The 25,319-nt window shown below is 41.6% G+C and overlaps 1 protein-coding gene and 1 pseudogene across 1 annotated transcript in view; both read left to right on the forward strand.

Annotated features, from left to right (window-relative positions):
• Positions 1 to 924: 924 nt before the first annotated feature.
• Tuba1b-ps14 (tubulin, alpha 1B, pseudogene 14) lies at positions 925 to 2,949 on the forward strand (annotated as a pseudogene).
• A 9,634-nt stretch (positions 2,950 to 12,583) lies between these two features.
• Dsg3 (desmoglein 3) overlaps positions 12,584 to 25,319 on the forward strand; it is a 31,634-nt gene continuing 18,898 nt past the window's right edge. Inside the window, exons 1-5 of the mRNA NM_001191079.2 lie at positions 12,584 to 12,740; positions 22,625 to 22,660; positions 23,377 to 23,508; positions 24,360 to 24,515; positions 24,933 to 25,077. Of these exons, the coding sequence (NP_001178008.2) occupies positions 12,693 to 12,740; positions 22,625 to 22,660; positions 23,377 to 23,508; positions 24,360 to 24,515; positions 24,933 to 25,077 (517 nt within the window). The 5' untranslated portion in view covers positions 12,584 to 12,692. The remainder of the gene's footprint in view (positions 12,741 to 22,624; positions 22,661 to 23,376; positions 23,509 to 24,359; positions 24,516 to 24,932; positions 25,078 to 25,319) is intronic.

Below are 25,319 nucleotides of genomic sequence, written 5' to 3' on the forward strand. Positions count from 1 at the left end.
AGAAAGGCCAACGAGACATCCCAAACTGTAGGGCAACGGTTGCCCAACCATAGGTGAGAACAAAACAGTCTCTGATGAGGCAGAGTCATTCTGTCCCCAGGAAAGCAGAAGTGACAACCACACTTGAAAGTTGTATCCTCACCAGCTAATCCTTCCGGGACGTATCTCAGAACTTCTGGTTACGATACAATAGAAAAATCCCTGAGCACGGTGAGTTCTACAAGTTTTACAGGTTTTGCAAAGGCACTAGGAACTTACTAATCACACTAGCATAGATGCCCAATGCCTCACTAAGTCAGGAGTATATGAGTCTTGGGGGAAAAAAATGAACAGGCCTTGAAGAATTAAGCATGACACATTACCTTGATATATGCCCTGAGATATATGGCCTTACCTTGCCATGCCAGAGCTGGTACTCCTAACTACACTGAGAACTGAGATCTTTAGCTTGTGTCTTCTCAATATGCCATGTTGCTTGCAGACACTCTCCCTCCTTAGATCACCATATATGACATGACAGAGAGCCCAGGTGCTGATCAGTGGTCACTATATCTTCTGGCATGGAGTTAAGAAACCTTCAGAACATTCTGCTTGTTATTTCTTCCCTTGGAAGAAGAATTGGGTTGCAATTTAATTCAGAAAAAAAAAACTTTAAAAATAAGACTTGTTAGTATGATACTAATACAATTCAATCAATAGAAGACAGAAGCCAAGGATCCTGTGTGTTTAAAGCTGCAACAGGAAGATTAGATTGTGTTCTAAATACACTGGAAGATAGTATCAATTTTGTTGTCTTAAATGAAAATAGATTCTTCTTGACACACACTGCTTCTCCCCTGGATTCCTTGGTAGTCTACTACTGGGAGATCCTTGTCACCCTCTCTTCCTTTCCTCAGTTTTCACAAACCACTTCAAGGATTAAATATGCATGAGTACATCTCCATTTACATTGGCCAGGCTGGTATCCAGATAAGCAATGCCTGTTGGGAGCTCTACTGCTCGGAACATGGTATCCAGCCAGATGGCCAGATGCTAAGTAACAAGACCATTGAAGGAGGAAATGGCTCCTTCAACACCTTCTCCAGGGAGACACAGTAAGCACAGTCCTGGGCAGTGTTTGTAGACCTGGGACCCACAGTAATTGATGATGCTCACACTAGTACCTTCTGCCAGCTCTTCTGCCCTGAGCAGCTCATCTTAGGCAAAGAAGATGCTGTCCTAACTATGCCCATGACCTCTACACCATTGACAAGGAGATCATTGACCTTGTTTTGGACCAAATTCACAAGCTCGCTGACCAGTGCATGGGTCTTCAGAGTTTCTTGGTTTTCCACAGCTCTGGCAGGGAAACTGACTCTGGGTTCACCTTCATGTTGATGGAACAGCTCTCTGTCGATTACAGGCAGAAATCCAAGCTGGAGTTCTCCATTTTTCCAGCCCTGCAGATTTCCACTGCTGTGGTTGAGCCATACAATTCCATCCTCACCACGTACGTAGCGCTCTGATTACGCCTTCATAGTCCACAATGAGGCTATCCACGACATCTTTCCTAGAAATCTCAACATTTCAAGAACCAAACCTACACTAACTTATACCACCTTATTATTACACTTATAATCTTATTAGTGATTGTCTTCAATCACTGTTTCCCTCAGATACCATGGAGCCCTGGATTTGGTCTGACCGTATAGATTGTTGTCTTTCTGCAGGCACAAGATAAGGCAAGGTCTGTGATTGGGCAATGAAAAAGTAAGGCGGGGACAGAGTTTTTGAAAGGCGGGAGGGAGAGAGGGAAAAAGAAAGAAGAAGAACCAAGATGGAGGCAGAGAAGGACGACCCCGATCTGTGTGGCCTTAAATGGTCACGGGTAGTTATGAATGTTTCCTAAGAGATGGATTTTTATAGGACAATTTGTCTTATCTAGGTGGGCAGTTTATATCATTATCAATTGGTCATGAGTTTATTATGTGGATGTTTTGTGGATTGAGAATTCAAGATTTAAATCTGATTGATAAGTTACAAGTTTATTGAGTTTTGATTTTAACACGTTACTGGAGTTCAGACTATAACCACAGGGGGCCAATGCTGGGAACGTGAGCAGAGTCCACAGCAAGAAACCTGTAAGAGACGGTCTCTGTAAGAAACTGCTGTGGCAGCGACCTGCCTTGGGAACTAGAGTGATGGAAAGATTGCTGACAGGCTCAGAGAGTAGCCGTGTAAGTGTGAGATTGGGAGCTTAGCAGTTAAGATGCTTTGTTGATTGAAATGAAAATACCCCACAGATGCCATGTGGCCCTTCAGAGCCAGCAACAGTGTGGGTTAATAAATTCTTTTAATAGTATTTACCACAACATGACAGCATTCCAGACCAGCCTGGTACCCTATCCTTGCATTCACTTCCCTCGGGCCATATAAGTCCCTGTCATCTCTGCTGAGAAAGCCCACCACTAACAATTTTAAATTGCAGAGATCACCAATGCCAGCCAATCAGATGGTGAAGTGTGACCCTCAACATAGTAAATACATGGCTTGCTGCCTGCTATACCATGATGATGTGGTTCCCAAAGATGTAAATGCTGCCATTGCTACCATCAAAACCAAGTGTACCACCCATTTTGTAGACTGGTGCCCCACTGGCTTCAAGGTTGGCATTAATTACCAGCCTCCCACTGTGGTACATGGTGGAGATCTGACCAAGGTCTGGAGAGCTGTGTTCATGCTGAGCAGCACCACCGCTGATGAGGTCTAGATCAAAAGTTTGATCTAATATGTGCCAAGCAGCCCTTTATGCACTGGTACGTGAGTGAGGGCAACGAGGAAGGGGAAGTCTTTGAAGCCCATGAGGACATGGCTGACCCACAAAAAGATTATGAGGAGGTTGGAGATGCAATGCACCCTGATCCATCAGTTTTCAGAGAGCAACCTTCTGTTCTAACATCCCTTGTTTAGGGATCTCCACAGGAACTTCTTGGCCAACAACTCAACCAAATGCAACCCGGGCCCACTACTGGAAATCTTGCCTGGCCTCAAAAGATGGCCAGTTCAGACTCCATATCTTCCATTACTAGGAGTCTACACTAGGGTCACCCTCATGGATTCCAGGAAGTTTCCACTGCACTAAGCTTTACACTACCCCCTGATTGCTTCCAGCCATCTCTCCCTGCATCCTTTCCCTCCTACCCCTGATCCCTCCTTCTTCCACCCCTACCTGTACCCAGTCTATCCACAAAATCTGTTCTATTCCCCCTTCCCGGCAAGTTCATGTGTCCCCTGGAGCTCTACTCTTGACCTAACATCTCTGGGTCTGTGGATTCTAGCTTGTTTATCGTTTATTTAATAACTAATATCCTCATGTAAGTGAATATATATCATTTTTGTCTTTCTGGGTTACCTCACTTGGGATGATATTTTTTAGTTGCATCCAGTTACCTGTAAATTTCATGATCCCATTTGTGTAAATATAACACATTTTCATTATTCATTCTTCAGTTGAGGGACATGTAGGTTGTTTCCGGTTTCTGACTTTTATGAATAAAGCCTCAATGAGTATGGCTGAGTGTGTCCTTGTGGTAGGATGGAATATCCTTTGGGTTTATGCACAGGAGTGGTATAACTGGATCTTAAGGTAGAACAATTTCCAATTTTCTGAGAAACCATCGTATTGATTTCCACAATGGCTATACAAGTCTGCATTTCCACCAGCAATGGAGGAATGTTCTCCTTGCTCCACATTCTCCCGAATATGAGCTATCACTTAGCCATTGTGACAAATACAAGGTGGAATCTCAAAGTATTTTTATTTTGCATTCCCCTGCTAGCTAAGAATGTTGAACGTTTTTTAAAGTTTTCTGCGCCACTTGGGGGTCTTATTGAAAATTCTCTTTTTAGATCTGTACTCCATTTTTAATTGGATTGTTTAGTTTTTTTTTAATATCTAGTGTCAAGTTCTTTACATATTTTGGATATTAGACCCCTATCAGATGCGGTTTTGGTAAAAATATTTCCCTGTTCTGAAGGCTCCCTCTTTGTCCTATTGACAATGTCTCTTGTCTTGCAGAAGCTTTTTCATTCACTCCAGAGGTACCATTTATTAATTGTCGATCTTAATGCCTGCACTACTGGTGTTCTGTCCAGATGTTGTGTGTGGAGTTTTGGGTTTGGTTGATTTGGTTGCTGAGGTTGGTGGTGGTTGTGGTGTTCTTTGTTCATTTATTTGTTTGGGGGTTTGAGACAGAGTTTCTCTGTGTGGCCATAGCCATCCTGGACCAGGCTAGCCTTGAACTCAGAGATTACCTGCCTTTGCCTTCCTAATTATGAGGATTAAAGGTGTGTGCTACCACCACTCAGTGTGGAAGACATTATCTTTTTGAGACGGTATATATAGGATGTTAGTGAGTGGTAATGGCTACCTGAGCAAGAAGATAGCTGTAAGTCCTTGTCCCTGCCACGGGAGAGATGCCACAAATTTTGACTATGTAGCTGGCAGAAAAATAGAACTCATGACTTCAATATACATTTTGTAAAAAGATTCAAGTCTGTCAATTTTACCTCCAGCAAATCACAGGAACTAAGAAAAAGTTTGTTCTGAAGTAGCATTGAGGATTAGCTAGAAAACTCCTCACTCCCACATTTTACTATTTTACAAATACATTTCCAGAAGTAAGCAGTTACCAAATCAGATTCTTTCCGAGCAAAGAGAGGTTGACCCTGGTTCGTAGCATACATTAATTTTTTAATTTATATTTACCCTTTGGAAGTCTAGGCATAAACATTAATCTGTAACTCAGTAGTAAAGTTCTCTGCTGGCATGTGCAAAATTCTGGGTTTAATCCTTGATACCACAAGTATACACAAACACACACACACACACACACACACACACACACACACACACACACACATGTATTATGTAATGCTTTCTTTAAAAATGTTCCTAAGAAAGCTGGGCAGTATTAGTATACAACTTTAATCCCAGCACTTGGGAAGCATAGACAGGTGGATCTCCAAGTTCAAGGCCAGTCTTGTCTACAGAGTGAGTTTCAGGACATCCAGGACTACTCTGTATTGAAAAAAGAAAAGAAAAGAAAAGAAGAGAAGAGAAGAGAAAAGAACAGAACAGAAAAGGAAAGAAAAGAAAAGTATATATTCCTAAGAATCTCCAAAGCATGGTGAAGCATTGTTGGGTCAGCAGCTTGGCTTCCACTAATTAAAATAAAAACTGTTGTCTGAAACACAATCAGACATCCAGACACATCTGGATGCCTCCCCTGAATGAGCAGAATGGGAGAGGTTTATAGTTCTCACTATCTTGAATGACAGAAGATGACGAATCCATACTTTTGCTAGACATTTTAAAATACAGGTGCATTTTTGACTGGTAGCACTAACCTCCATTCATGAATCTCTGAACACTGCACAATGAAACATTCAAAATTCAGTGAGTGTGACACAGACTACATATATGCTTCCAGTGGAAGCAATGAAAGCCAGCAAAGGCTTGCCCGGGAAGCTGAAGTCTAATGAGCCTTCTGTACTTGATGAATAAGGGAATTACTATAGATAATGAGCTTCAAAAACAGCATGGAAACTTCTGGAATCTCTGCCCATTTGAATAGATATCCATTTTGATTGCTTGGCTTCTGAGACGCAGTATGACATGGTTCAATTTCCAGCAAAGGGGGGATGAATTCTTCAGCTTGTGTTGGATCTGCTTTCAGACTCTCCTGTCTTCACATGGTACATTAGTTGGTTCACAACCAAAACATACAATGAAGCTCCCCTTTAATTGTTATTTTTATGATTCTTGCTTTGATATCAGTCTCTTGATCAAGAGCCAGTTTAAGCTAGGCTTGGGTTTCCAAATCATTATCCCAAAAATAATAACACCATTGCTCAACCAGAAAGCACTGGAAAACACTCAATGGTTAAGAGCATTGGCTGTTCTTCCAGAGGACCCATGTTCAATTTCCAGCACCACATGGCAGTTCACAACCTCTTTAACTCCAAACACAAATGAATAGCAAGAGAAAGCACCACTGAGTACAGAAGATACTGCATAAAATCACCCTTTAGACTGATTTCCTACAGCCACATAAACAGGGCTGCACCAGGACACTTCCTTACCTTACTAAGAGGCACATCTTTCTAAGAAAATAACAAGCTTATAGCCACTGTGGAAGTTAGTATGGAGGGTCCTCAAAAGACCAAATATAGATTTGCTCTATAAACAAGCTACACCACTCTGGATATTTACCAAAAGGATTCCAAGTCAACATATCACAGCTATTCTTGCATATCCATGTTTCCTGAAGCACTTTTCACAGTAGCTTAGTTATAGAACCAACATACATCTCAACAGAAGAATGGATAACAAAAATATAGTCTATATACACAGTGGGATGTTTTTCAATCATAAAGAAAGATCAAGGTATGTTACTTGACAAAACATTGATTCATCTAAGATAATCATACTAACTCAATTACACAAATCTCATAAAGACAAAGATCATATGTCTTCTTATAGAGAAAGAGGACAAAATGGCATGGGGAACATGCTCCAAGTATTTTAGACACTGGCATACTAGAATGAAATGGTAAAATAAAACATAAGGAAACTGTTAAGGGCACTGAAACAAAAAGGAAAAAGAAGAGAAAATTAGAGAACCCTAGATGGATGCCTGTGGATCCCTTTGCCATTAGCTCAAGAATAATCTAAAGAATTGCAAGATAATAAAATCATGGCAGAAAAATGAAAGCACTTGGTTCATCTCCTTCCTCCCCATATGTTTAGAATATCACTCATAAAATCTTACTTTATTCATATTATTTTTCAAATAACTTTTTAAATTGCAAAATTAATATAATCTCAAGCTGGATATGGACAACATCTGTCGTCCTAGCACACAGGAGGCAGAGGCAAGAAGAGACCTCACAGTCTCCTATTCCACAAAACGATAGAGCAATTGTCTTCAACATTCTGACTCAGAACTTAGGACAGACCTTAAGTGAAACAGGAATTATTATGAAGGACTAGCTTATTCTGTCTTGGCAGAGATAAGCTGTTGACTATCTTGCATCTTGTGTCCTTTCATGGACAGTATTTTTTATTTGTAGATGAATTAGGGCAACTTCTGCCCGGTGGCTGCCCTGCCACAGAAGCAACCTCCTGGAGGGTGATGCTCAACATCCTCTCTGAACTGGGGTGGGGGGGGGGATGTCAGACACAGACATGTCTCTAGACAAATGATTTTTAATAATTAAATGACTATCAATGTTGTATTCTATGGACTTCTGATACTTTTGAAGACTATGTAAAGTATATCTGAATTCTCTCCCTTTAACTACTCAGCTATTTCTCATTAAAATATCTCAAAAAATACCCTTTTATAATTCACTCAGAACTATGAGTTTGCTATCTAGCCCTAAATTTGTATTTTTTGAAAGAGTCATATAGGCACAATGCCTGTCTAAGAGTAACAATACTAATCCCAATTTTTATATCAATATAAGAAATTCATACCTATCAAAACCTTAATTTTGTATCAAAAGTAAATTCTGTGCCAATGTAAGAAATTATGACTTCAACTTTGTATCAATTATAAAGATTTCTACCAATTAAGATTACAGCCTCACAATTAATTCCAACTAGTTAGTTCCTTCCTGTTCAAATTAAGACCATTTCCAAATTATCCCTTAAAATGACAGCCTAAGTATAATTCATAAAATAACCAGAACCATCCACCCAAACATAAGGGCTGGGACAACGATCTCCACAACTTCTACCTCTTACATGAGGGCAATGAAATAGCTTTAAAGGGGAGGGGAAGGGTAGGGAAAAATAAGAGAGTTGGTTAGGCCTGAAGAAAGCCGAGCCAACAATTGCTATTTAGTCTAATGTTCTGACTGGATCCATCTGAATGGTTGAATGGGGTAAAGCGACCTGGAATCCATGACACCAGAAGTCCAAGCAGGTCCATCCTGCGTGTCTGAGGATGAATCTCACCAAAACTGTACACTCCACATTATACAAATCTCAAAACAGAATTTAAGTATCATCAAGATATCCGCATGGATTGTGTTAGTCTGCGTAGGGTGAACAGACTAGTTAAGAAAGAATTTCTGCTCCTTGTTTGAACATGTGAAAGACAGTCTTTTTTATGAGCCAATTTTAGTAATAACCAATCCTAAGTCTTCGTTCATACCGTGTGAAGAATGGCACAAAGAATCTTTACCTTTCCTGTTTGGTTCTCTTAAACTTTCCCAGTTCTTCCGGGGGAGGGGGGGTAGGGGAGGTCTCCCTCTGTCACATCTGATCCATATAATTCTGGAGGGAGTCTAGAGCCTAACGGCCTTTTCTATAAACACAAACATAAAGCCTTTCTCCCAGATTAGCATGTCCTTTAGCCAGTAGCCAGACAAACTTTTAGCTTGACTCTCTCCCAGAGGAATGATGAAATAAAAAAACAAAACTCAAAATCACACCCGTTTTGATAATTAAAACTTCAAAACAAATGAAGTAAACTCAAATACTGTAAGAGCCTATTCTTAGACTTTTTCTAATCTTGTCAAGCCAGGATATTTAACCCAAAATCCCATGGAGGCCACATTAATAGATATGAGCTGTCCTGCAAGACTTCATGACTTCTCTAAAACATTTCTGTTCTCATACAATCTCCCTTCTGTCCTTTGTGGGAGGCAGCAGCCCTTTCTGCCTACCTCTAGGTCAGTTTGTTTTTGCAAAGCAGGACTCCCAGCACCTCTGGGCTGGAACTTCCTGCATTAGTTCAGAAACACTGGAAGAATTCCCCCGTGGTTTGGGCAAAATCTACACTCTCTTCTAACTTTAAAAACAATTAAACCAAACTTAGAGTTCTATCCTATGATTACCTGCTTGTACGAAGCAGACAGCTTTTATTGTTTGGCTCTCTTCCTCAGAGCTGCCATCTTGTCTCTTTTCACAGCAGGAAACCTCAGAGCCTGAGTTTCTTTGTTTAAGATGCTGGATATACCGCGACTCCACTCCACTCGCTGAGAAACTACCTCTCCCTCCTTCCAGACCTGCTTCACTGTGTCTGATCAATCCGAGAATCCTAAATTATTAGTAGATTCTTGCCTGCCATGTTCAACGTCATCGATAGTGTGTAATTTTTTTTTTCGGAGCTGGGGACTGAACCCAGGGCCTTGCGCTTGCTAGGCAAGCGCTCTACCACTGAGCTAAATCCCCAACCCGATAGTGTGTAATTTTTAAAAACGGCGCGCTAGGCTCTGGAATCAGCAGCTGCCCACTAGCTAGCTCCACTAGCCTCTAATGACCACACTGGCCTCACTCAGCTGTCCACCCGCTAGCTAGCGCTCTTCCCAAAATGCCCGGAGCAGCAAATGCTCTACACTGACCATCCACCCCTGCTGACCACCAATGACTGCCACGCAGCTGCTCTCTCTCTCTCTCCCTCCCTCTTCCTCTCTCTCTCTCTCTCTCTCTCTCTCTCTCTCTCTCTCTCTCTCTCTCTCTCTCTCTCTCCCCTTCCTCTCTCTCTCTCTCTCTCGCTCGCTCGCCCACCTGAGTCCTCACGGATCAAAAACACCAGACAATCTTAATATTTAAAATCAGCCAGATGTTGCAACCTCTGGGCACGGAATCTATTGCTCTAAATTCATCAGCTATCCTGTGTCGGAACTCCTCTTGTGGCAGAGGCCGCCACCGGGTTTCTAACAGCCCCCCCCAGGCCTACATAGTATGTCTTCTCTGCTCCACAGCCTGGCTGAAAGCCCTTTCTCTATCCCATCTCCTCCTTGGACCCGGAAAACCGGCCTCCATATCTTTCCCCACTGATTGGTTCTGTCTTTATTTAGCTAATCAATTAGGGAACCTCTGCCTACCCTCCCGCGGGAACAATGAGGGTAGACGTATGTACGCCAAAGCCCTCTTCACTCTTAGCTATGTTCAAACACTAATTTCAGAAGACGCCTAACATTTGATCATTACATTTAACACTGCACAAGACACCGGCAAGTAAAACAAATCTCCTCTCAACTTCTCACGCCTGCTCACATAACGACCTCATTGTCCAAATACTTCGTCCTGGACCTCAGCCCTTCAGCGTTGCCAAGGGCTCCCGTTCTGATTCTAGTCCCAAAGTGTATAGAATATGCTTGCTGGAACCACAATGGAAGAAGCTCTACAGGGAATGTCAAACTTGACCTCTTGACGTTTTCTTTCCAAATAGAAGTAGATTTTAAAAGATTCACTAATTATTTTTCTGTGACAGGCTCCAATGCCCAACAGATTTGTCACAAATACTGTTTGAAGACATAATGGGGCCAGAGAGATGGCTCAGTTGATAAATGGTTGTCTTATGAACCCAAGGGTCACAGTCCAATCACCAGAACCCCAAATCCAGATATGGCAGTGTGCTCGATCTCAGAGCTAGGGGACCAGACAGATAGATCTCTAGCTCTTGATGGCCATCTGGCCTAGCCTACTTGATGAATCTTAAGCCAGGGAGAAAAGTGGCACATACTTTTAATTCCAATAATCCAGAGTCAAAGGTGAATCTGCATGAGTTCAAGACCAGCCTGGTCCTCAGAGTGAGTTTCAGACAACGGCTACATAGTGAGAGTTTATTCAAATAAATAAACAAATAAGTCAAAGGAAGATGGCACCTTAAGAATAATACCCAAGGTTGTCCTCTACCCTACTATACCCACACAGACATACAGACACACCCACACACAGACACACCCACACCCACACACAGACATAGACACACAGACACACAGATATAGACACACAGAACACACACAGACACACAGACATAGACACAGACACACAGAACACACACACAGACACACACACATACACACACAGACATACACACACTCACACACACATACACACACAGACACACACACTCACACACACACACATACACACACTCACATACACACACACACAGACACACACACACTCACCACATACACACACACACAGACACACACAGACACACACACACTCACATACACACAGACACACACAGACACACACACACTCACATACACACACACACTCTCACACACACACACACACACACACACGTACATTTACGGCATCACCCAGGATCAGCAAATTAACAGGACATAGAGTTAATCAGTTTCCTTTGCAGCCATACAGTTTTGCATAGCTATTCAACCCCGCTCAGGTATTCCATGCTCGCACCAAGGCACCCATTCACAATAAAACAAGTGGACTTGGCTATGTCCATTAGCCTTTGACTCTCAAAAAAGAAGTCTTTGTGTCTAGGACAATAGTTTTCTGGAGATGGGTGGTAATAGTGATCACAGCTACACAACTCTGTGAATGTACTGAATGACACTGAGCTGTACCTTAACTGTGGTTGACAGGAGGGCTGGAGATGTGGTTCAGCTCTGGAGGCAGGCATGGCCAAAGCTGTCCTAAGTTATCACCATGACCCACATGATAGGAGAGGGCTCTAAGTTGTCTTCTGATTTTACACAAGCACACATGCACACACTCACACACACTCACACACACACACACACTCAAACACACAAAATTATAAAAACTACAGTAGCTTTCCTGTATATTTCACCAACATTTAAAAAGAAACAGAGGCAACATACTTCTTACCGGATTCTTTTAAAACTTCTGGCCTACATAACATTTTCTGCTAAATACTCTAGGGTTAAATGAACTCCTGGGAAGTAAAATGCTTTTAAAACAATGCATCAATACTTCTAAAAATAAAATTGTTCTTCCGAATATCCTCCTTTGGATATTGTGAAACCGACAAAGATCCTGCTCTAGCCCCCAACCCCTAACACAGGTATAGTCCAAATGTTTCACTGATTCTAAGCATGCAGCGGTGTGCAGGCTGACGGCCTGGGGGAATTAAAGGTGTAATTAAAAGAGCACTGTGATAACTATCTCACAGTCAATCTACTTTCTCTAAGTTATGAGTGAACAAAGGCACAATAGGATGTCAGCGGCATCAACACAATCCAACCCTTCAGAACATGAGTCATATACCTCAAACCCCAGCACGCCCATGAGCTGTCTGTTTCTATTTATTTCTGGTTGCTTTTATTCAGACTGTGTATTCACAGTCACTAGCTACCGTGTTTTTCCTTCTTGGTTGTTCGTAGGCCTTTCAGTAGCGTACATTATTAATTAAGACACACCACTCACCCATACATAGCCTGAAAACAAGAAGTGTTTTTTCACAAGTAGATTTGGGGAAATTTTCTCTTTCCTGTCTACTTTCCAGTTTTCAGCTGTGGCCTTAGAAACCAACTAGAATTTCTTTTTCTGCTGTGGCCAGGGCTAGCTCTTGCACCTCCATGCCACGATTAATGTGTTATTCATCTGACACCTTCCCATTCAGCTCTTGTCTTTAGCCCGTGAACCTCTCATTTAGCTTCCAACAAAGGATTCCATTGCTGTAGGAACTGAGGTGTGTCTCAGTTTTTACCTGGGAGGCAGTGATGCAAGCGTTTCTGGTGAGACCAATCCTTGGCTTGGGGTGGGGAGGAACAGACTAACAGGCCACCAGGAGAGTCCTGGGGCAGACATCAGAGCCACCACTGCCAGACGGGAGCTTCAGACATAGGATACAGACACCCAGGTGAAGAGCTGCAGCCAGAGGCTTGGATTTATTCACCAGAGACTCGTGACAATGGCCTGCCTATTCCCCAGAGCCCTGAGGCTTCTGTCCCTCCTGATGGTAAGTCTCGTCTTTTGCTAAAACCAGTAAATTCTCTGCTTCCTTGCTTACCACAGAAGACTGGGTATGGTTACTGAATCCCTGTTGTACGCTCCAAAATGAATGAAGCAGAACTAATTGTGCAAGTGTTAAACTCCTTCCTCTTTTGTTTTTCTTCATTTTGAAAAGAAATGTGAAACAGAAAAAAAGTTTTTTTTTTTTGGTTCTTTTTTTTTTTTCCGGAGTTGGGGACCGAACCCAGGGCCTTGCGCTTCCTAGGCAAGCGCTCTACCACTGAGCTAAATCCCCAACCCCTAAAAAAAGTTTATTTTAATGTAGCTGTTTATATGTCTTCCATTATCAGATTAACCCATCCCAACCCCAGGTTTTATTTTCCACAAGCTTCGTTTTCTTCAAGGCAATACGTGTTTTCTAAAACACAAATGCAAACGGCACTCGTGGTGCCAGCAAATCGGTTCTCCAGGATCACAAAGCTCTCGTTAAGGCAGATGGCTAAGAGCTCTGCATGCCTGATCTTGATACCCGGCGTGTTTTTTAGAACAGTCACCAACCGTTGAACTAAAATCAAAGTCATTTTGACTCTCGATGAGTTGGGAGGATTCTTAAGAAAACCGGTTTTCCGTTTAGCCTGTATGAACAAAGTACATGGAGCTTTTGGGGGAAGGGGGTAACATGACCTTTGCAGGAGAATAATGTCAGAAGAGTAGTTCTTCTGTTGACTGGGTCACTTTGTTTTATAAAAGACAAGGAGAATCCTAAGTGAAAGCATCAGCTTAGATGCTATAAGCTATTGTATGCCTTCATTGTGTATTAGTGGGGTGAAAATATGTCATAATTTGTCTCACCAAGACTTGAATATAAATAAAGACAGGAAAGGTTTCCAAAGCCAATTGCCACATTGTGGATGACAAACTTGACCTCAGCATCCATTCCCGCCATTGGTGCATTTCAAAGCACAGAAAATGGAGATTTCTAAAGCTTACAGGGAGATAGACGACAAGAGCTGTCTAAAACGTAAAGTTGTCTGCCATCGCAACACATGCCTTGTATGGAAAAGCGTCTCAACTCTCCCTCATATGACCGTGGTCAAACAGAAAACGGGCATCATGTAACTTTTCAAAGAGGGGACCAGTGACTGAACAAGGCCTCTTTTAACTGTGAAGTGACTGCAGTTCTCTGACTGTATCAGTGGTGAGAAAGTTAGAAAATGTGTTTTCCAACACTCAAAAAAGTTTTGCCCATGCAGGGGGAGAAGAAGGGAAAGAAGGGGTTGGGGATTTAGCTCAGTGGTAGAGTGCTTGCCTAGCAAGCGCAAGGCCCTGGGTTCGGTCCCTAGCTCCGAAAGAAAAAGAAGGGAAAGGAACGGAGCAGGGAGGGGAACAGAGGCAGAGACAGAGAGACAGATACAAATTGAAGGTTATAGATCTGACCTGTGCAATATCATAGCCACTATCCATACATGGATGTTTATCATTTTGAATATAGCTTTTCTGAGATGAAATATACTGCTAAATGTAAGATACACACTGAAGTATTTAGCCATACCAACAGAGTGTCAAAGGTATCTTTAGCTTTTATTTCAATTGCATATTGAAATTATAGTATTTTCAGTAGATTACACCACTAATTGTCAAACTTTTTAACAACTTTTATAAACTTATATAAAACTTTTTAATGTGAGCATAAGAAATTTTAAAACCGTTCATATGGGTGGCATTTGTGCTCCACTTCAAGCTAAGCTGTATCCTTTCTCCTACTTTCAGAGAACGGCGTTAGGCAAGTAGGACTCGGTGGCTTCAATAGGAGTTGACAGGACAATTGTGCCCTTAGGCAGGGACTGTGGGGCCACTGGTTTGGCTGGAATAAAAGTGTATGTTAGAGAATCAGGGAGGAATTTAGAAAGGTGGATGAGTGTGACATTGAACAGTTCATTCTGTGATGGTAAATGGAATCCTTTTGCCAAACAGGAGCCACCCAGACTCTTGACATAATGCGGTTACCCATAAAATGCAATGTTCTCAGAGCATGGGCACCATTTGTTGTTGAAGGGTGGAGTCTGAATGTTGAAAGGCATGACTGGAAAAGGTTGGTAGCTGCCTTTCCCTTTATACACACCATACAAAGACATTGGATACCATGGCAGTGTGAGGTAGAACAGAAAGGCAAGAGCGTGCAGCTCATCCACTGACTCACTCCAAGTCTTGTGTCCTCTACTGTCAGATAAGAATCATCCACCTTAGGATGGGCATGGTGGCACATGCCTTCAATCCAGTCACTCAGGAGGCAGAGCAGACAGCTCTGTGAGTTCAAGGTCAGTCTGTTCTAACGCAGTGAGGTCAGTACAGCCAGGACTCTGTAGAGAGGTTGTCTCAAAAAGAAAAGAAAGAAAAGAAAAACAGCAATGAGAGAGAGAGAGAGAGAGAGAGAGAGAGAGAGAGAGAGAGAGAGAGCTTAGCCCTGGCCCTGCCTCCTAAAATGCCCACAGTGAGAAGAGAGCATCCTTGTAGTCACAGATGTACTTTAGAAAACAGGAAGTGTTCTAAAGTTGTAGTATTTCAGGACTGGGAATGGTTCTTGATGGCATCTGTCACAGTATTGTCCTTTAGTGTCTTAATCACTGACACTTAAGTCAGGAAGGTCCTATGTTTCTTCAGTTAGAGTACCTTTGGGATAGTTGTATGGGGCAGGGAAGATAGCCTGGTAGAATAAGAAAGCTTAGTGCACAAACAAGAAGACCTGAGATTGAATCCTCAGTACCCACATAGAAAAAGTCAGGCACTGCCATGTGATCTGAAACCCCGGCATTGTGGGAAATGGAGCCAGGAGGATCCCTGGGTCTTGCTGGCCACTAGGACATGTTCAGTGAGAGACCGTGTCTCAAGAGAGTAAGGTAAAGATCGCTAAAGAAGAACATCCAGTGTCCTCTGACCTCCATGCACATACACATGTAAATACGTCACACTCGCACACCACACACACACACACACACACACACACACACACACACAACACACTCATCTATACATGTGCATACACAAATAAAAATGTAGTATTTGTGAAACTAATGTTACAAAGATGACAAGAAAAAGGACAACCTTAACTGCATCTACTGTGAGTGTGAAACACCACATGTTTTCAAATTTAGGGATTTTTCTCAAAAAAAAAAAAAAACTCAGCTATTTGGACTTTGAGATTAACCACTTGGAAGATGAAGGCACAAAGTCCACCCAAATATCCATTTAAAGGTGTGAGATTTATCCATTCTCTGTATTTATCTTAATTATTTCACACAACACAAAATGGAACTTTCAAGAAAAACTTATAGTTGAAGATGCTCACCTTTGGGGATCTACTTATGAAAATGCAACTTGTCTTCGAAGAAAACCAGGTCCTATAGTTAGCAAAATCTTAGACACGTTTTGAGCCATAACTTCCTTATTGAGGAATGAGCTAGTCAATGTTACAATGCTCGCTAAGGCTTTACTTAGGAGATTAGCAGAGATGTTTAAAACTCAAACGTTTAATACAGTTTGTAATAAATAGGGGAAAGTGAAGGTCACTGAAATGTCAAGTCATGAGTGGAATGTGTCCTAGAAATAAAAAGTTGTTCCAGCCATCTTTTCTATATTTTCTACACGATATCAAAGTATATAAAAATTGGACTGAAGCTGAACACCCATTTTAATAAATGGGACAATCTCTGAGGTGTCCGTTCCATTCTTGGTCAGTGAGATGGTTATTTCATTGTTAGTGAATATATAAAGATGGGAGTCCCACGGAACATCTTCAAAATTCAACATTCTAATGGCAGAGGAAGCTTGCCAGGAATACTACTTAACTCGGCCTGACTTTGGCAGCGGTCAGGAGATGCAATTATTTCTAGCAATTAGCATCCCCCCCTTGCTTAATATCAGAAACCAGTTCTCACCCTTAACTAGAGCACTTCGTGTCCCAGAGGCTTCTCGTAAACCTCCTAGCCCTTGGTGCTTCCTTTCCAGTAAAAAGTCAATTGGTAGCCTAAGGTGAGGGCTTGCTTGGGGAAATGCCTCATGCTGAAATTACATAGATGATGGGGTTATCCATAATTACATGACGAATAATTGAATCTGCCTAATGCACACTTTTTTCTTAATGGAGTGCAACCAGCCAGGCTGTGTTGCACAACGTCAGTAGGCACATTCATGGCACTGCAGCGGGAGCAGCAAACCCGAAGTTTGTAAAGATCACCCTCACAGGGGTACAGTGGAGCACTGCTCCTTTGCTCAGAGGAGAAAGAAGTCACACACACACACACACACACACACACACACACACACACACACCAGTGCTAGGGGTCTCTGCATACTTGTCAAAGGGTTTTTTGATACCCCTTTTCTTTTATTGTTACTCTAACTGAAATCACTACTGTTTACTGAGCACCTACTGTGCACCTGAGCTCGCCTATGGAGTTTACACCTGTTAATGCTTCAGTCCTCACATGAACCTACACATAAATGTATAGCGCTATCCTTCTATGGCAGATGAGAGGGAAAGGGTTGGGCCATGGTCCCAAATCCTGCAGTGGAACACGCCTGGGACTGGGCTGTAACTTAGTCTGGAGGCTGGGACGATGGCGCAGAGGGCTGCAAGCAGGTGTGGGGAGCTGAATCAGAGCCCTAGCACGCACAGATGCGGTGATATCCATATGGAATTAGAACTCTCCTAGGTGAGGGAAGAGGGCAGAAGCACGAGAATCACGGAAGCTTTCGGCCCAGGAGCCTGGCAACCGCTGCAGCAAAGAAGAGATCTCTCTCAAAAAGGTTGAAGGTGAAGATTGACACCTACTGTTGTCCTCTAACCTCCACATACATGGCCTGGAACCCACATTCCTGTATGTGCCTGCACACACACACACACAATTGAAAAGAAAACCAAGATACACACACACACACACACAATTGAAAAGAAAACCAAGATACACACACACACATATACACACACACATACACACACATACACACATACACATACACATACACACATATACACACACACATACACATACACATACACACATACACATACACATACACATACACACATATACACACACACATACACACACACATATACACACACACTCACACACACATATACACACACATATACACACACACATACACACACACATACACACACACATACACACATATACACACACATACACACACATATACACACACATACACACACACATACACACATATACACACACATACACACACACATACACACACACATACACACACACACACACACACACACACACACACACACACACACAATTAAAAAGAAAAGCAAGATTCATAGTCCAGATTTGTACCAGCACACTTGGCAACATCGTCCAATTCAGAATATTTGCAAACAGCCGAGGGCATCACTTTTATTTACTTTAGCTAAAAAACAAACAAACAAACAAACAAAACAGCTTTCTAAGTTAATTGAGTTTACACATTGGTTCTTGAAAACCGAGTTGTCAGAAATTAAATACTAATTTCAAAATAATATATATCATTCAATTGAATAATTTGCTTTGATGAATAGTAAGTTTAGTAGAACGTTTTGTGGCTTTCAATTTCAAAAGTTCTGTAGAGTCCTGGCTTACACTATTAACAGAACATTTTTCTACTTAATATTTATAGAACCATTAGGGTTTGTTTTCCATGTAAAAATCCAATAATTTTTTTTTTCTATTCTTTTTTTCGGAGCTGGGGACCGAACCCAGGGCCTTGCGCTTCCTAGGCAAGCGCTCTACCACTGAGCCAAATCCCCAACCCCAAAAAAATCCAATAAATAACATGAGGTATTCAATGCTCCATTATAGAATGGCCTTTGTGTTAGAGAATGATAGGTATTCTGGGGACAGCAGGCCAAACTATGGTGTTCAGAGGGTTGTTGGTGTTAAATGTGTGTTCCAGTTAGCATTTTCGTCCTATAGTGGGATTATTAGGACATTAGACACCATAAGTGAAGGAGCTTCCATAGAAGTGGGAAGAGGAAGTCACTCGTTTTCCTGAACTGTGTGTGTATTGTGTAACTCATTCAGCAATGTGTCTTGAAGGACTGCTATGACCTGGCATGTTCACAGTCAGTGCTTCTGATTGGTTGGTTGATCCGTTGTAGCAGTGAAATGCCAACCTGTGTGCGTCTCATGACATTTCTTGCCCAAAATGTAAGTCATACTTAAAACATGTAATGATTCCTTTGAATTGACTGAACTGTCCTCTGGGTTCCCCAGAGCAGGGTGTGGAGCCCTCTTTGGTGCATCTAGAAATGGGCAATGTGGCTGTGTACGTTGCTTTTCTCACAGCTGCTGCAAAGCACCTGACAGAAACTTGAAGGGAGAAGAGCTTTGTTTCGGCTCACAGTTCCAGTCCATGTCTGGAAGGCATGATGGTGAAGCCGAGCCAAGAGAACCTTACTTCAATGGCTGCTCACACTGGAGGCAAAGACAGCTTGCTGGGATGAGAGAGGGGTAGAGCTTTGTAAGCACCACCCTCAGTGGCCTGTTTCTCCAGCCAGGGTCCACTCCTGAGGCTCCATGGCCCCAGACTTGATGCTCAGCTGCAATCATAGCCAGCCAAAGAGGGGCTCAGCCTTCAGAAATGTTTCCTGTCAGGTTCCTCATGTTTCTGGAAACAAAGGACATTTTCCCACAAGACTAAAATAAGGGGGATATTCTTTGAGATCAGTATTAAAAGAAAACTTTAAAATTTAAGATGAATAAATCTGAAGGCTCTGACTCTATGAAGGCCCTGGACACACACACATACACACACAAACACACACACATACACACACACACACACGCATGCACACACACACACATCCACACACACATCGACACACACACACATAAACACACACATACACATACACACACATACACACAAATACACATACACACACATACACACAAATACACATACACACAAACACACAAACACACACACATACACACACACATACACACATACATACACAATTGAAAAGAAAACCAAGATACACACACATACATATACACACACATACACACACACAAACACACACACACACACACAAATACACATACACACACAAACACACAAACACACACATACACAACACACACACAAACACACAACACACACATACACACACACACATACACACACACACACACACACACACACACACACACACACACATACACACACACACGCCCCTGGTATGCTCTGTTGACTCTCCATAGACTGGGCTTTGCCTTCCTGGGAAGGTAGGAGCAGGGATTTCATGTCTATTAGAAGACTCATTCTCCTCAGAGCTAGTACAGACATGATTCATGTTTTCTGGATGACTCCATTTTTCCTGTAAAGAGGAGTATGCCTGGCCCATCCTTACCCTCAGAGCCAGCTAAGTCAGTGACCACACCACACTGCTTCCTTCTTTCCTAACAGACGATGTGACTTTGGGGTATCATCTCCATGTGCAATGTAAAATCCGAGTTTCAGTTAAAATGTTTACAATGGAGGGGTTTCTCATCCTAAGCCTTCTGGGATCGCTCCTTTGGTTCAGACTTGGACCTGTCTATCATTACGCTCTTTAAAAGTAAATGATCTAATAGCTCTACATTGTTTCAGAATCAAGCACAGCCTTTGGCCAGATAAAAATCTAAGGTGACTGTCAGATAACTTTCTTCTGTGCATTCACGTTCACTTGGGGTTAGGATCTGGTATCATGACACACACTCTGGAGATAAAGTGTCTGTGTTTTAAATCCTTACTGGTCAAGGACTATTAACTGGGACAAAGTCTTCACAATCTCATTTCTCTATATCTATCAAAACAGGGATTACATAAGAAAATGTTCTTTGGGTGGTCGCAATAAATAATAGCAGTATTAAGTACAATGTTATGTAAATAAAAACTAATCAAGTCACCCACCACTATCAATCACACTTGTAATTTATCCTGTAATTTTCCATGGCCTTTGTTCCTCAGATCTCACACTCAGTGGATCAGCCAATACTTAAACACTTGAACAGGAGGAATGATAGGATAAGACCCAGGATTTAAAAAGCTCATGGATAAATTCCTTAATACACACAAATAGTAAGATACAGGGGGTGCTGTGAGTTAAATGGCATTAAACAGAGTGAGAGCTGTACAAACTCAGAGAGGGAGGCATTAGAAAAGACAGCTTCATGTAGCTTGTTGGTACTTGACTGGACGAATCACAGACGGCAGGCAGTAAGGAGAGAGGAATGCATCCCAGGTGGAAAGCAACACAGATGCCAGGCCTGTGGGCTCCTGGGAAAGCAGATTCCGGCTGCCCAGCCTCCTCTCTCCTCGTTTAATTTTTATATCAGTAATATACAATGAAGACCTTGTTTGTTTATTGGTTAGTTTGTTGTTTATGACAGGGTCTCATTATGTAGCCCTGCCTAGCGTAGAACTCACTATGTAAGCCAGGATGGTCTCAAAATCCTAGATATCTGCCTACCACGGCCTCATGGGTGCTAGGATTAAAGAGTAGCACCACCACATCTGGAATTCAAAATAAAGTTCAATGTTTAAGTTGCAGCAGGAAAGAGAAGAGCAGACCTATATCAAATAGCAAGCAACACCTGAGACTGCCATAGAATAGCCCGTGCTTCTAGAAAAGGTTCCAATTTCATAAACCAGAATAGCTCCATTCTATATTCCTTACTCTAGTTCAGCTTTAAAAAGAACAGAAGGAGAGAAAAATCACAGAGCCAAAAAAAACCTGTCTTAAAAAGGAGCTATTAGCTCAGTGGTAGAGCGCTTGCCTAGGAAGCGCAAGGCCCTGGGTTCGATCCCCAGCTCCAGAAAAAAAAAAAAGGAGCTAAACTTTTTATATAAGGGTTATATATAAGCTTTAAATAAACACACGGTATAGATAACAGGGGTTTGATTTTGTTGCTGCTTTTATTTTTCCTAGTGTTTTTAGACAGGTCTCGCTGTGTCACCCTGGCTGCCCTCCAACTCTCTACAGCCCTGCTGCCTAGCATCCCACATGCTGGGATTGTAGGCATGTGCCACCATGCCCAACATCATAGTGTTGAATCATTCCATGACCACTTTCAGAAGTTTATCACGACAGTTTCTGAAGCTCTGGGAGCTGATCATATGATAACCATGTAAGAAACATGTAGTGGTTGCAACTGGCCAAAAGCATCAATTTGTAGTCAAAGAGATGGGGGTGATGATGACGGTGATGCTGATAATGGTGATGGTCATGGTGGTGGCTATGAGTCTTCTTTGTTTTTGTTTCCTTTTGTTGCTTTTGGTTTTGACAGTTTCCCTCTGTATTCAAGCAGATCTAAATTTACCATATAGGCCACGTTTGTCTCAAACTAGCTACAATCCTCCAGCCTCAGCCTCTAACTTCTGGTAGGTTCCTCTTCTGTGACATGAAAATCATGATGCTGGTGATATATTGTAGGAGTTAATAACACTTGGTGCTCTTACAGAGGACCTAGGTTTAATTCCCAGCACTGATATGGCAGCTCACATCCATCCTTAACCCTGGTTGTAGGGGATCCAACACATGCACACACGTGCACATACACACATGGTGCACATACATGCATGCAGGCAAATATTCATACACATAAAATAAAACGCATGATCTTTAAAAAGTCTGAAGTCAGATTGAAGAGTTAGAGACAAGGGTATTCCTTTTCCTGTAGGATTTTTCAACTTTGGAATGTTTCTGTACACCAAAATATTTAAAACTAGAAACAAACTATAATCTGAAGAACAGAATACAATAGTAAGGACCATTAGCTTTAAATAGACATGCGTTTGAAGAACCCAGTGACATTTTCTATCTGATGTCTACAGGTGGTGCTCATGGTGTACGGGGAACTACACATAGAGGTAAGTGCATAGTTTTTATCATTGAAATAAGAGGTTACTTTTAAAACTTAAAATCATATTGAGAAAAGTATTTAATCAAATTATTTGATAATCAACTGTGAAAACATATAAAACTAAAATTCTAGCAAATAATCCAAAATCTTTTAAGGGTATCTATAAATATTATGATTATCATTTCATATGGTCTTGCTTATTTCCTTTTATTCTTCATTTTATTGGATTCTATTAGTTGGTTAGTTAGTTAGTTAGTTAGTTAGTTAGTTAGTTGCTTGGTTGCTTGGTTAGTTGGCTGGTTGGTTGGTTGGTTGATGGTCTTTTAAGAACAGGTCTTTTATGTAGTCCCACTTAGTGTGATACTCATATGTAGACCAAGCTAGCTTTGAACTCCTTACAATTCTCCTGCCTCAGCCTCACCAGTTCTTGATTTCAGACTTGCACTACTATATCTGGCTCTTTACTTTTTATCTTAAACACATAACAAGTCAAAGTCAACTGCAGAATATATAGGGGGAAATCAAATATGATCAAATGTTAATATTAAAAATCACATAGCTTAGTAATGACCAGTTTAGTGCTGCTTCTTGACAAAGTGAGCAAACGGCCATCAACATAGAAACACAAAGTTCCTCAGCATAGGTATCTATCTATCTATGACAACGTTCGAAGCGAAGACTGTCTGCCATGCATATGATAAAGTGGGATCTCTTTCAACGCAGTCGGGAGGACAGCACAGAGAAGACAGGATGGCATTGCAGCTGACCAAAAGGAGGTACAAACGTGAATGGGTGAAATTTGCAAAGCCCTGCAGAGAAAGAGAAGACAACTCAAAACGAAACCCAATTGCCAAGGTGAGCCATATTGACAGAAGCCGTGTGAGCCTTAGAATTAAAGATGATACAGGAATTCCACCTAGTAATATGTAACCTAGAAAGTCCACAGAACAACAACGTACTGCCTCCAACAATACTACAATAATAGTAATGGTAAAAAAATAAGAAATTAAAAGATATAGGAATGATAAACTCTGGAGTTATAAAATGGGATTAAGAAATGTATTGGCTCTTTTTAATGTATAAATTGGTGTATGTCCAGACTCTAATAAACAAGGATAAAAGGGGAGAGAGATGACTGGTAGATGACTGGATGGGAAACTACTGACGCAGAATGATGATCTATCTCGTGAGCAATGTACTAGTCTCTCTGTTAAATAGCTTTAAAATTCTAACAATAAAGACCAATTCACACTCATACATACTTTGAACGTCTGCTGCATCATTTTCCCTTCCCCTTCATTGTCACTCCTTCCCACTCAGAGAATCATCCCTTTGAAGAGTTAAGTAAGAATTTTGTATCTAGAAGTCTTCTCAAGACTAAGTCCCCATTTTTTTTCTAACAATTTTTTCACATTCCCACCATGGTGCCATAACCCAAATGAGGACTCAAAAGCCATAATGACTAGTCATGCTTGGATGTGCTGGTGGGCAGAACAACCATACTTATTTCTAACTCCCGCTCTCCAGTTAGTAAGTAGAGCCGGAAGTAAGTGGCACCGTGATGGAAAGAAGTAGCCAAGTAAACAGATGTCTTTAGACCAGGGAGATAGAGGAGGCAGGAGAAGCCTCGTCAATGGCCAGCTTGACATTTAAACCATTTTCTTTTTTGTCTGTTTGGGTTTTTTTTCTTTTTCCTTTTCTTACAGATCACTTCAGATTTCCAAAAAAATCAGAAAATTACTTACCGCATTTCCGGAGTGGGAATTGATCAGCCCCCTTTCGGGATCTTTGTTGTTGACCCAAACAATGGCGACATCAACATAACAGCCATAGTTGATCGTGAGGAAACCCCAAGCTTCCTGGTAAGGTCTCAATCAAGTCATCCTTCTTCATGTGCTTTATGAAGTTAGAATGTCTGGTAGGTTTATAAGAAAAGGGAATAGTCTATCAAAAAATAATATTAGCCCCTCTATTAACAATCTTCTTCAATGGCTCGTGTTTCTGACATAATATACCTGGAGAGTGCCCAGAGACAGCTGGGATTTAGCACACAGCTTTCCAGAACTTCATCCTGCCAAGACACAGCAGCTTTAAGGAAGGGGCAACTGGACCAAAGATGAGGGTGGGAACATTTACCTTTACCCACGGTTTGGAGAAGTGTTTTCTCTTCTTTCCTCACTAAACTCTGTACATGCCAATATTGGTCCAATTTCTATGAGTTTAATAATATACAAACTAACTCCATATGGTGATGACGCATGTTCTCCCTGTGTTTCTAGATCACATGCCGAGCCCTTAATGCCCTGGGACAAGATGTAGAGAGACCACTTATACTGACAGTGAAAATTTTAGATGTCAATGATAATGCTCCAATATTTTCACAAACCATATTCAAGGGTGAAATTGAAGAAAACAGTGCTTCAAGTAAGTCTTTTACAGCGCCAACCACCTCCAGTTTTCACAGCTTTCAATTCCACGTACCCTTCCACCGTTTTCACAAACTGTTCCATTAGTTTGCTCAGTCATTCGGTAGCAGAAAAGTCATTATGATAGTCTGAGATTTCCTTTCCAAACTTTGTAGCTAACTCTTAATTAACAGTTACATCAGAATTCTATTTGCAAATGAAGGCTCTGTCACCAATTTGGTGCCTAGATGCAGAGCCTCC

This window comes from Rattus norvegicus, chromosome 18, assembly GCF_036323735.1.
Source record: "Rattus norvegicus strain BN/NHsdMcwi chromosome 18, GRCr8, whole genome shotgun sequence".
NCBI classification, from domain to species: domain Eukaryota; kingdom Metazoa; phylum Chordata; class Mammalia; order Rodentia; family Muridae; genus Rattus; species Rattus norvegicus.